The sequence below is a fragment of the Schistocerca cancellata genome, chromosome 7 (genome assembly GCF_023864275.1).
Source record: "Schistocerca cancellata isolate TAMUIC-IGC-003103 chromosome 7, iqSchCanc2.1, whole genome shotgun sequence".
NCBI classification, from domain to species: domain Eukaryota; kingdom Metazoa; phylum Arthropoda; class Insecta; order Orthoptera; family Acrididae; genus Schistocerca; species Schistocerca cancellata.
In genome coordinates this window covers 161,300,489-161,313,459 of record NC_064632.1, presented here as the reverse complement: position 1 = coordinate 161,313,459, position 12,971 = coordinate 161,300,489, and the positions used below count along the sequence as shown (strand labels likewise).

Genomic DNA, 12,971 nt, shown 5'->3' with positions numbered 1-12,971 from the left:
AACGGCGTCACCGAAGTGAAAGGCGGCGCTACGGACGCAGCTGGCGGGAGCAGTATTATGCTGTGGGAGACATTCCCCTGCGCTTGCATGGGACCTGAGGTAGCAATCGAAGATATCTGAGAGGTGCGAACCAACTACATCCCTTCGTGCTTAGTGTCTTCCCCGACGGCTATGTCCTCTTCCACCTGTATAATTGTCCGTGTCTCGGAGCAAAAACCGTGCTACAGTGGCTTGAGGGGAATTATAGTGAACTCACATTCATGTCTCGGCGACCAGATTCTCCTGCTGTAATCCTATGGGACCCATCTGGGTCGCTGTCGGGCGCCATCATGGCGTACGCAAATCAACGGCCCATTATGCACACGAATGTCATCATCTAATGCCACATACCTCCGCAAACCTACAAACAAACTGTCGAATCCCTGATACGCAGAATCAGTGATGTATGTTGTTCCAAAGACGGACATTCAAGCATCAGTGTACTTGTGATGCGACAGATAGTAAAAACATAATGGTGATACTGAGGTATAAAGGAACATTTGCTTGATATTGCCAGTCGATATCTCGTTCTAGTAAATACTTACTAATTATTGCGCAAAAGCCGATTTTAGTTAAAACCACGTCTTTGTGTGAACCTGACTGCTTTCACACACGAGGACATCCAGCAATGGGAAATTGGCCGTTAGAAGAGGACAGTACATGGAAAATTAATCTCCCATAGTGACACTACCAGAATGAAATATATAAACGAGTCCACGATCTTGTCTGGCACTTAATTATTTTTTTCTTCTGCGAACCTAGCAGAACTAGCACTCCTGGAAGAAAGGATATTGCGGAGACATGGCTTAGCCACAGCCTGGGGGATGTTTACAGAATGAGATTTTCACTCTGTGGCGGAGTGTGCGCTGATATGAAACTTTGGTAGAGCACTTGCCCGCGAAAGGCAAAGGTCCTGAGTTCGAGTCTCGGTCTGGCACACAGTTTTAACCTGCCAGGAAGTTTCACAGCTTGTTTTACCCTGATTTTAAGTAGCGATTTTGTTATTACATACTGTATTGTACTTTAAGATGTGTGTGCTACACTAAAACATAGTCACGTGAAACTATTTTAACTAACGATCATGAATATTCCATTTTAAGCTATGTTATCTGTAATGCTGGTCACTTACGAACCTCAGAATTAGCATCTCGTACCGGCTATAGATCATGTTACTATAATTATAGGACCCCCAAGGACATCGCTAGCACTCACCCATGTACTTAAGTGTACAAATTATTTTACGACTGTCAGATATTTTATCTTTTCTACGTACTGAAAGGTAACCCAGTGAGGACTGTACAAATGACTGAGAATGCTGGCATAATTTTAGTGTTCTAACAACATTTATGTTTTGTTTAAAACAGACACAAATTATGCTAAACAAGTTTTTGATTGAATACCGTAAACAACTAACAGGTGATGAGACAGTTTAACTAGTGGAACGAGTCAATTCTCTGGCCCTAAAAATGTGGGTAACGCAATCTGAATTGATCTGACGCTGAGCAGACTGTGATTGATCAAATCTACTGTAGTTTCTCTACGTAGGTGCAGCTGAGAGCAAGTGGCAATTGAGATCTGTACGCCCTGATAATGCCGGAGCGGCAGTACGTTACCCCGTTTGCTTCGTGCCGCGATGTAACTTGCAGCTGGCAAGATGTGTGCGGCGGAGGTGAGGCGAGGAGGCGGCACCTGTGAATCGATCGCGGCCACCAAAGAAATGCAAAAACTATCACGGTCTAGCGATCATTCAGACGGATCCCAATTTATTCTCTACCAGAGCCCTGAAACCACGGTAGATTTCAGTGTGTGACACACTCTTTCGCTGGTAGTACCAAGGACCAATTTGGCTCACTTACACGACAGAGCGCACAGGGATACCAAACGTCAAGACTGGTAAACCGTAAACGAATAAGTGTGCCCTCGGCAAACGAGTAGTCCGAGAAGTTTGAAGTCACACTGTCGGTACAGTAAGAACTTCACCACAGGCTCCACAATCTAAACTACTCGCAAGGGAAGTCAGTCTCAGGACAGGTCCCAAGTACCAATCACACATTCCAGAGCTTCGACCAGAAGTACTTCCAGACCAAAGTCCTGCACCCGAGTGCTTCGCACCTCTCCAAAAGTAAATTCCGTTTTCCTGCGAAGTGATGCTGATCAGACAGAATGCTTACGTACGTGTCACCTGTCAGAGTCGTATCTAGTCGTATCAGGGGTCCCATATCACTCAAACTGCACAGTCCCACACCATTACAGAGCCTCCACCACCTTGAACAGTCTCCTGCTGACATGCAGAGTATGATTTAATGGATTGTCTCCATACCCGTACACGGCCATCCGCTCGATACAATTTGAAACGAGACCCATCCGACCAGGCAACATGATACCAATCATCAACAGTCCAATGTCTGTGTCGACGGGCCCAGGCGAGGCGTAAAGCTTTGTGTAGTGGAGTCATAAGGGTACACGAGGGGCCTTCGGCTCCAAAAGCCCATATCGATGACGTTTCGTTGAATGGTTCGGACACTGACTCTTGTTGATGGCCCAGCATTGAAATCTGCAGCAATTTGCGGGAGGGTTACACTTCTGTCACAAACGATTCTTTCCGTTCTTGCAGGATCTTTTTTGGGCCGCAGCGATGTCTAAGCTTTTTATGTTTTACGGGTTCCTGATATTCACGGTACACTCGTGAAATGGTCGTACGGGAAAATCCCCACTTCATCGCTACCTCGGACATGCTGTGTCCCATCGCTCGTGCGCCGACAATAGCACCATGTTGAAACCTACTTAAATCTTGATAACCTGCCATTGTAGCACCAGTTACCGAACTGCGTCAGACTCATGTTGTCTTATATATGAATTGCCGACCGCAGCGCCGTATTCTGCCTGTTTATATATCTAGTACACCCCCCCCCCCCTCCACCCTTTTACGCATATTATCACCAACTTTAGCGCGTAACTAAACTGTACAAAGAAAGACTTTTGTTGGAACACTTTTACTTTTAAAGTTATGAAAGATGAACGATATTTAGTTAGTGTTTGCGTGCGTATGCGTGTGCGTGAGAGGGGGAAGTGTTAGGAATTCGTGGTGTATCGCAAGTGCTACCCACAACTCCTTCTCAGGTAAGAAAGCTAACTATTCACAGTGAGGGTAGACACTTGTTACAAAACATACTTCCCCTGCATTACTCCTCTCTACTGAGACATTTACTTGACCTGCACATTGCAACCCCATTTAAAATCAGACAAGTTCGAATGTGTCCACTATACTTACTATTCGTAAATCACTTGATTTTTGCGCTCATTACTTCTGCACTGGCAGAAATTAGAAGACTTCAGGCTGTTAATGCTTTGCATGTAATCACTCTAATAACGATAATAATGTTGTTGTTGTGGTCTTCAGTCCTGAGACTGGTTTGATGCAGCTCTCCATGCTACTCTATCCTGTGCAAGCTTCTTCATCTCCCAGTACCTACTGCAACCTACATCCTTCTGAATCTGCTTAGTGTATTCATCTCTTGGTCTCCCCCTACGATTTTTACCCTCCACGCTGCCTTCCAATACTAAATTGGTGATCCCTTGATGCCTCAGAACATGTCCTACCAACCGATCCCTCCTTCTGGTCAAGTTGTGCCACAAACTTCTCTTCTCCCCAATCCCATTCAATACTTCCTCATTAGTTATGTGATCTACCCATCTAATCTTCAGCATTCTTCTGTAGCACCACATTTCAAAAGCTTCTATTCTCTTCTTGTCCAAACTATTTACCGTCCATGTTTCACTTCCATACATGGCTACACTCCATACAAATAGTTTCAGAAATGACTTCCTGACACTTAAATCTATACTCGATGTTAACAAATTTCTCTTCTTCAGAAACGCTTTCCTTGCCATTGCCAGTCTACATTTTATATCCTCTCTACTTCGACCATCATCAGTTATTTTGCTCCCCAAATAGCAAAACTCCTTTACTATTTTAAGTGTCTCATTTCCTAATCTAATACCCTCAGCATCACCCAATTTAATTCGACTACATTCCATTATCCTCGTTTTGCTTTTGTTGATGTTCATCTTATATCCTCCCTTCAAGACACCATCCATTCCGTTCAACTGCTCTTCCAAGTCCTTTGCTGTCTCTGACAGAATTACTATGTCATCGGCGAACCTCAAAGTTTTTATTTCTTCTCCATGGATTTTAATACCTACTCCAAATTTTTCTTTTGTTTCCTTTACTGCTTGCTCAATATACAGATTGAATAACATTGGGGAGAGGCTACAACCCTGTCTCACTCCCTTCCCAACCGCTGCTTCCCGCTCATGCCCCTCGACTCTTATAACTGCCATCTGGTTTCTGTACAAATTGTAAATAGCCTTTCGCTCCCTGTATTTTACCCCAGCCACCTTTAGAATTTGAAAGAGAGTATTCCAGTCAACATTGTCAAAAGCTTTCTCTAAGTCTACAAATGCTAGAAACGTAGGTTTGCCTTTCCTTAATCTTTCTTCTAAGATTAGTCGTAAGGTCAGTATTGCCTCACGTGTTCCAGTATTTCTACGGAATCCAAACTGATCTTCCCCGAGGTCGGCTTCTACTAGTTTTTCCATTCGTCTGTAAAGAATTCGTGTTAGTATTTTGCAGCTGTGGCTTATTAACTGATTGTTCGGTAATTTTCACATCTGTCAACACCTGCTTTCTTTGGGATTGGAATGATTATATTCTTCTTGAAGTCTGAGGGTATTTCGCCTGTTTCATACATCTTGCTCACCAGATGGTAGAGTTTTGTCAGGACTGGCTCTCCCAAGGCCGTCAGTAGTTCCAGTGGAATGTTGTCTACTCCGGGGGCCTTGTTTCGACTCAGGTCTTTCAGTGCTCTGTCAAACTCTTCACGCAGTATCGTATCTCCCATTTCATCTTCATCTACATCCTCTTCCATTTCCATAATATTGTCCTCAAGTACATCGCCCTTGTATAGACCCTCTATATACTCTTTCCACCTTTCTGCTTTCCCTTCTTTGCTTAGAACTGGATTTCCATCTGAGCTCTTGATGTTCATACAAGTGGTTCTCTTATCTCCAAAGGTCTCTTTAATTTTCCTGTAGGCAGTATCTATCTTACCCCTAGTGAGATAAGCCTCTACATCCTTACATTTGTCCTCTAGCCATCCCTGCTTAGCCATTCTGCACTGCCTGTCGATCTCATTTTTGAGACGTTTGTATTCCTTTTTGCCTGCTTCATTTACTGCATTTTTATATTTTCTCCTTTCGTCAATTAAATTCAATATTTCTTCTGTTACCCAAGGATTTCTACTAGCCCTCGTCTTTTTACCTACTTGATCCTCTGCTGCCTTCACTACTTCATCCCTCAAAGCTACCCATTCTTCTTCTACTGTATTTCTTTCCCCCATTCCTGTCAATTGTTCCCTTATGCTCTCCCTGAAACTCTGTACAACATCTGGTTCTTTCAGTTTATCCAGGTCCCATCTCCTTAAATTCCCACCTTTTTGCAGTTTCTTCAGTTTTAATCTACAGGTCATAACCAATAGATTGTGTTCAGAGTCCACATCTGCCCCTGGAAATGTCTTACAATTTAAAACCTGGTTCCTAAATCTCTGTCTTACCATTATATAATCTATCTGATACCTTTTAGTATCTCCAGGGTTCTTCCATGTATACAACCTTCTCTCATGATTCTTAAACCAAGTGTTAGCTATGATTAAGTTGTGCTCTGTGCAAAATTCTACCAGGCGGCTTCTTCTTTCATTTCTTAGCCCCAATCCATATTCACCTACTACGTTTCCTTCTCTCCCTTTTCCTACACTCGAATTCCAGTCACCCATGACTATTAAATTTTCGTGTCCCTTCACTATCTGAATAATTTCTTTTATTTCATCATACATTTCTTCAATTTCTTCGTCATCTGCAGAGCTAGTTGGCATATAAACTTGTACTACTGTAGTAGATGTGGGCTTCGTATCTATCTTGGCCACAATAATGCGTTCACTATGCTATTTGTAGTAGCTTACCCGCATTCCTATTTTCCTATTCATTATTAAACCTACTCCTGCATTACCCCTATTTGACTTTGTGTTTATAACCCTGTAGTCACCTGACCAGAAGTCTTGTTCCTCCTGCCACCGAACTTCACTAATTCCCACTATATCTAACTTTAACCTATCCATTTCCCTTTTTAAATTTTCTAACCTACCTGCCCGATTAAGGGATCTGACATTCCACGCTCCGATCCGTAGAACGCCAGTTTTCTTTCTCCTGATAACGACATCCTCTTGAGTAGTCCCCGCCCGGAGATCCGAATGGGGGACTATTTTACCTCCGGAATGTTTTACCCAAGAAGACGCCATCATCATTTAATCATACAGTAAAGCTGCATGCCCTCGGGAAAAATTACGGCCGTAGTTTCCCCTTGCTTTCAGCCGTTCGCAGTACCAGCACAGCAAGGCCGTTTTGGTTATTGTTACAAGGCCAGATCAGTCAATCATCCAGACTGTTGCCCCTGCAACTACTGAAAAGGCTGCTGCCCCTCTTCAGGAACCACACGTTTATCTGGCCTCTCAACAGATACCCCTCCGTTGTGGTTGTACCTACGGTACGGCTATCTGTATCACTGAGGCACGCAAGCCTCCCCACCAACGGCAAGGTCCATGGTCCATGGTTAATAATAATAATAGTAATAATAATAGTACTGTGTAAGGCGCTATAGTAGCCGTTATGTACACTCATGCTGATAAATTAAGGATAATTACAGAATGGGGTGCCACACAATGTGCACTACACAAAACTGTTGCTAACAGCATAGGCACATAGGGAACACACACGACACAGATCTGTAAGTCCACGGTATTGGTGATAAGTTGAGAAAACCGTCCCGAAACGCATGTGCTACGAAACGCCACTGTTTCCTGCGCATGTACCCGACATCAATATGGGATATTATCACCATGCACACGTACACAGGCCGCACAACGGGTTGGCATACTCTGGATCAGGTGGCCGAGCAGCTGCTGGGGTATAGCCTCCCATTCTTGCAGCAGTGCCTGTCGGAGCTTCTGAAGTGTCCTCGGGGTTTTAATATGTGCAGCTATACGTCGACCGAGAGCATCCCAGACGTGCTCGATGGGGTTTAGGTCTGGAGAACAGGCAGGCCACTCCATTCGCCTGGTATCTTCTGTTTCAAGTTACTCCTCCACGATGGCAGCTCGGTGGGGCCGTGCGTTATCATCCATTAGGAGGAAGGTGGGACCCACTGCACCCTGAAGAGGCGGACATAGTAGTGCAAAATGACGTCCCGATACACCTTGTAACCTCTCCACAAAAAATGAAAATGAAAATGAGCCAAGTGTAACCTACCCAAAGAATAATAATTAAATGAATTTTAAATATTATAACCTCTGAACAAAATTGTCTTGCATTTATAGTCTGTGTGCAGAAATCCATTCACATTTAATGTTACCACAAAAATTCTATTCTCATTTAGTGTCAAGTTCGAAACAGAAATATTCCTAACACCAAAATAATAAAAAAAAATTTTGTAACCTGATGGATTTTATGAGGACAGCAGCGCTGCCCTTCGGCCCTGTATTCTGAATAAAAAAAAGCAAAAAATTCTTACCTCAATAAAACTGTAATTATATCTGCTCTTAATTAGTCATTTTTCGACACAGCTTCGTGCAATGCTGGCGTATATATATATATATATATATTTTTTTTTTATTCTTGGATGCAATGATAATGCATTGGAAATTCTTTAAATTAAAATGAATGCTTTTCTTTAAAAGAGTTACTTTATATTATAAAAAATATTATTGGGGCATTTTTTTGAACAAATTAAATTACAATTAACATACATTATTAAATATGCGCAAGGCTGCTTCTTTACCTTCTACAACAATACTCATCCTCCAGAGTCCTGACCAGAGTCCCGAGCAGAGCACACAGCCGACGCATGCCGACTCACGCCGACTCACCAGACTTCACCGGACTATTATCGACTCGCGCAGACAAGCGACAAGCAACAACTAACGATAAACTACTCTCTGGTCAGAGATTCTGTCATGCCTCGCCCATCGCCGGCAATGTATACGTCTTACAACCTGACCTGTTACAGTTCCTCTGTGTACGTGCACCAATGATGATCCCACCCCACACCATCAAATCATGACGTCCATATAGGTCCCTTCCAAGGACATTAAGGGTTGGTATCTGGTTCCTTGCCACTTTGTGGCACACGGGGGGCCCGTGCTACGACCTGCTGTGTATGACCAGCTTCCAGTCGCCCTAGTATTCTACCCCTCATAACGTCATCAATATGTGTTCTTTGAGCCATTTTCAACACACAGTTACCATTAGCACGTCTGAAAACGTCTGCACACTCACTAGCTGCACCGTACTATGACATGCACCAACACACCTCTGCGTATGTGGACTGCTGCCAGCGCCACCGTGCGACGACCGCAGGTCAAATGCACCGCACGGTCGTACTCCGAGGTGATTTAAACCCGCAAACCGCCCACCAGATCGTTGTTTCACCATGTATCAGCATTATACTTAATTTATGAGTGTAGTTACTGCTGAGTCATTGTGTCAATTAATTCATTTATCTGTTTCGATGAGAGTAATGAAGCAATTTCTGGACTAGCTACAACTTTGAGAAGACATTTTCTTGCGATATATGTATATGTATGTGTATGTATATGTGTCACTTTTATCATCAGCGATGTATGGGACAAAGCACAACATATTTGTGTAATGGGTGGACTATGTGAGGAACCCATAACTTACACCACATTAAAGATGCTAATTGTGAAGAAGTGACTATTGACAACTTACATAGTCACTATTATAGACATACAGAACTGTGTTTATAGTAACGACGTTTCGAAAATAATTTAGTTTTGTTGCTGAAACAGAATCGAATCGGTTAGTTTTTACCCTTCAGAAGATTTCATATCGCCCCTCAGGGGGGAATTGCCCCCACATTGGGGACCGTTGCAATAGTGGAACACGTTATTCCGAAGAATCTGATCTACACCTACATATCTAAATATATACTCCGTTAGCCACCAAGCGGAGTGTGGCGGAGGGCACAATTCGCGCCAAACTCATATTTCTCCCCCTCTGTTCCACTCGCGGATCGTGTGAGGGAAAAACGGCTGTCTGAACGCCTCTGTACGAGCTCTTATTTCCCTTATCTTTGAATGATGATCATTGCGCGATTTGAAAGTTGGTTGTAGTAATATATGCTCTACATCCACGGTGAAGATTGGATTTCGGAATTTAGTGAGCAGCCCCTTCTGTTTAGCGCGTCGTCTATCTGCAAGTGTGTCCCACTTCAAACTTTCTATGAGATTTGTAACGCTCTCGCGATGGCTAAATGTACCAGTCACGAATCTTGCCGCTCTTCTTTGGACCTTCTCAATTTTTTTAATCAGACCCAACTGGTAAGGGTCCCATACAGACGAACAATACTCGAAGACTGGGCGAACTAACGTATTGTAAGATATTTCCTCTGTTGAAACATTGCATCGCTTCAGGATTCTACCTATAAACCGCAATCTAGAGTTCGTCTTACCCGTTACTTGTGTAATCTGATCATTCCATTTGAGATCATTTCGAATAGTCACACCAAGATACTTGACTGATGTTACCGCTTCCAAAGACTGATAATTTATTTTGTACTCATACATTAATGGGGATTTTCGCCTTGTTATACGCAATAGGTTACACCTACTAATATTGAGAGACAACTGCCAGTCATTATACCACGCATTTATTATCTGCAAATCCTCATTGATTTGTTCACAACTTTCGTGTGATACTACTTTCCTGTAGACTACAGCATCATCGGCAAATAGTCTAATGCCGTTGTCAATACCATCAACCAGATGGTTTATGTAAATCGTAAAAAGCAGAGGACCTATTATGCTGCCCTGGGGCACACGTGAAGTTACTCTTGTTTCTGTTGAAGTTAGCCCGTTCAGGACGACATACTGCTCTCTGTCTGTTAGACAACTTTCTATCCAACCGCATATGTCATTGGATAGGCCGTAAGCGCGCACTTTTTGTAGCAAGCGACAGTGCGGAACTGAGTCGGACGCCTTTCGAAAGTCGAGAAATATGGCATCAACCTGGGAGCCGGTATCTGAACACAAAATATGTTCCATGATTCTACAACAAATCGATGTCAGTGAAATTGGCCGGTAATTATGTGCATCCGATTTTGTACCCTTTTTATAGATTGCTATGACCTGGGCCTTTTTCCAGTCCCGTGGAACTTTCCGCCGTTCCAATGATCTCTGATATATGACGGATAAGAATGGTGCTATATTTATAGTATAATCAACATAAAATCTTACGGAGATACCGTCTGGGCCATATGCCTTTCTGGCGGCTAAGGATCTTAACTGTTTTGCAATCCCAGATATACTAAACACTATGTCAGCCATCCTTTCGTTTGTTCGATAATTGAAAGGGGGAATGGTGCTGCAGTCCTCTATCGTAAAAGAGTTTTTGAAAGCTAGGTTTAGAATTTCGGCCTTCTGTTTATCATCATCAGTTACATTACCCATTACCCATACTGTCAGCAAGAGAAGGTATTGAATTATTTGTAGCGTTCATAGATTTTACGTACGACCAAAATTTTTTGGGGTTATTTTTAGAATCTGCAGATAAAATATTGCTTTCAAATTCGTTAAAAGAATCTCTCATTGTCCTTCTGACAGCTGCTTTCATTTCGCATAATTTCAATTTGTAAGCGGGGCAGTGGCTACATTTAAAACGACTGTGCAAAATTCTCTGCTTTCTCAGCAACTTTCTAATATGTATGATGTACCAAGGTGGATCCTTTCCCTCCCTTATACTTTTGCTAGGCACATACTTCTCTAGCACATGCTGGACAATACCTTTAAATTCCGACCAAAGGTGCTCAATATCTTTGTGTCCCGCAGTGAATACTTTGAGCTGACTATGAAGATATTCATTAATGACACTTTTATTTGCTTTCCCAAACAAGGAAAACTCTACGCTATTTTTTTCAGCTTCCGCTGACATAGAATCCACAAAGACATTATGGTCATTAATACCTTCTTCTAGATTAACTTCCTCAAAAAGATCAGGTCTGTTTGTCGCCAAGATATCTAATATGTTCCCATCTCGAGTTTGTTTTCCAACCAATTGCTCAAGGTTGTATGTTGAGAGCGCTACTGGAATAACTTTACACGAATCTTTGCTTCTGCCCCTTGTGATAAACGTGTAATTTTCCCAGGCAATGGATGCTAGATTAAAATCTCCACCTATAATTAATGGATAATTTGGATATTTACTTCCTATGTACTCAAGAGTTTCCCTGAATCGTTCCGCGACGTTTGTTACGGATGCCGGTGGTCTATAAAAACATCCTAATACAATGGTCAATCCTTGTCTGATTGACAGCTTTATCCATACTATTTCACAGTCCGACGCAGTATCGATCTCAACTGCGCTTAAACAGCTTTTAACTGCAATGAACACCACCACCTCCCACAGCATCAGTCCTATCCTTCCTAAACATTTGAAACGTCCCCTTAGAAGAATTATACAAGACTGTGCTTAAACTGACACACAATATTTTTAGCGCAACACCATCTGACTTTCAAAAATCCCTACAAAAAAATGGCCCTGACTAACATTAACCTATATGTTTCACAAATCGCTTACCTCACAAAAATCTTGGTTACTCGAACTACTGCAATACAGCGAGTGCCACTACTGCCAGCTAAATAAAAGATTCAAACTACGGAAGGCACTAACTACTAATAGGCATAGTCAGCAAGTGAAAGATTTTGATAAACAATGTATTTACCTTAATAGTGTTGAAAAATCATAATATACATAGCAGTTCATAATATCCAGTATTACAAATTTCAAAACTCCGCCATCTCTCTCCCCACATCCACTACTGCTGGTGGCTCACCTCCAACTGCGCAATGCTACGCGCTGTTCACGTCCAGCTGCCCAACACTACAATGGCAGACAACAATGCAAACTAGCCACAGACTGCACACAGCACAGCCAGTGATTTTCATACAGAGAGCGCTACGTGGCGGCGGCGTTACCAACATAAGAACCTAAACAGCCTACTTACACATTGTCCAATCAGAGTTCAAAATTCCGCTGCTTTTTATGTCTGATTTCAACCAGCTTTCGGTACCTAATACAATATTGGGATTGCTACAGTTTATGTCGGAGATTAACTCGGGGATCTTGCTACAGACACTTCGACAATTTACTAACATGAGATTAAGCGTATTTAAATCCTTTTGAATGAGCTGTTTAGGCGGACTAACAATTTTTAGAGTTGACACACCCACATGAGTGTCACGAACTGGTAATTTTTCATGAATTGGATTAGCAGTGTAGGTGCGCAGCGGCCGATGAGCAATCAGTGTGTGAGCTGAGTGATCTTTTGCTTATGTTAGTGCTGGTCTCTAGAGAGTGTTTATAGGCGGTGTGTTTGTCAGTCGGTGGGCGCGGCGGCGAGCTTCGTGTACAGCCGGTGGCTGGGGCTGCACGCGCAGCTGGGGGTCCTGGTGGTGGGCTGCGCCGTCTCCACCGCTGCCTTCAGCCGGGCAGAGGCGTCCCTGCGGCGGCGCCACGGCGCGCGCGCGGACGGCGACAGCAGCGCCGACGGCGACGGCGACGGCGACGACAAGCCGGCAGTGTGCAGCAGCAAGCAGCGGCAGGCCATGGCCGTGCTGTGCGACGCCGAGTAGCCCACGTCCTGCTCTGCGGCGCCGACCTGCTGCAGTGTGGAGGGGCTGCGCCGCTTCTCTACAAAACCTGAGGCCTGCTGTGGCATCTCCGTTACACCGCCTCAGACATTATAGCACAGTTCCCTCTGAGGCAGTGCAGTATGTGGTACGACACGTTCCAATAAACAGGGCAAG

General features: G+C 43.4%; 1 protein-coding gene across 1 annotated transcript in view; it reads left to right on the top strand.

Moving 5' to 3' along the window:
* The window catches only part of LOC126092683 (UNC93-like protein MFSD11), a 215,703-nt gene that overhangs the window by 139,422 nt on the left and 63,310 nt on the right, over positions 1–12,971 (top strand). The window contains exon 8 of the mRNA XM_049908405.1: positions 12,546–12,685. Coding sequence (XP_049764362.1) covers positions 12,546–12,685 — 140 coding nt within the window. The remainder of the gene's footprint in view (positions 1–12,545; positions 12,686–12,971) is intronic.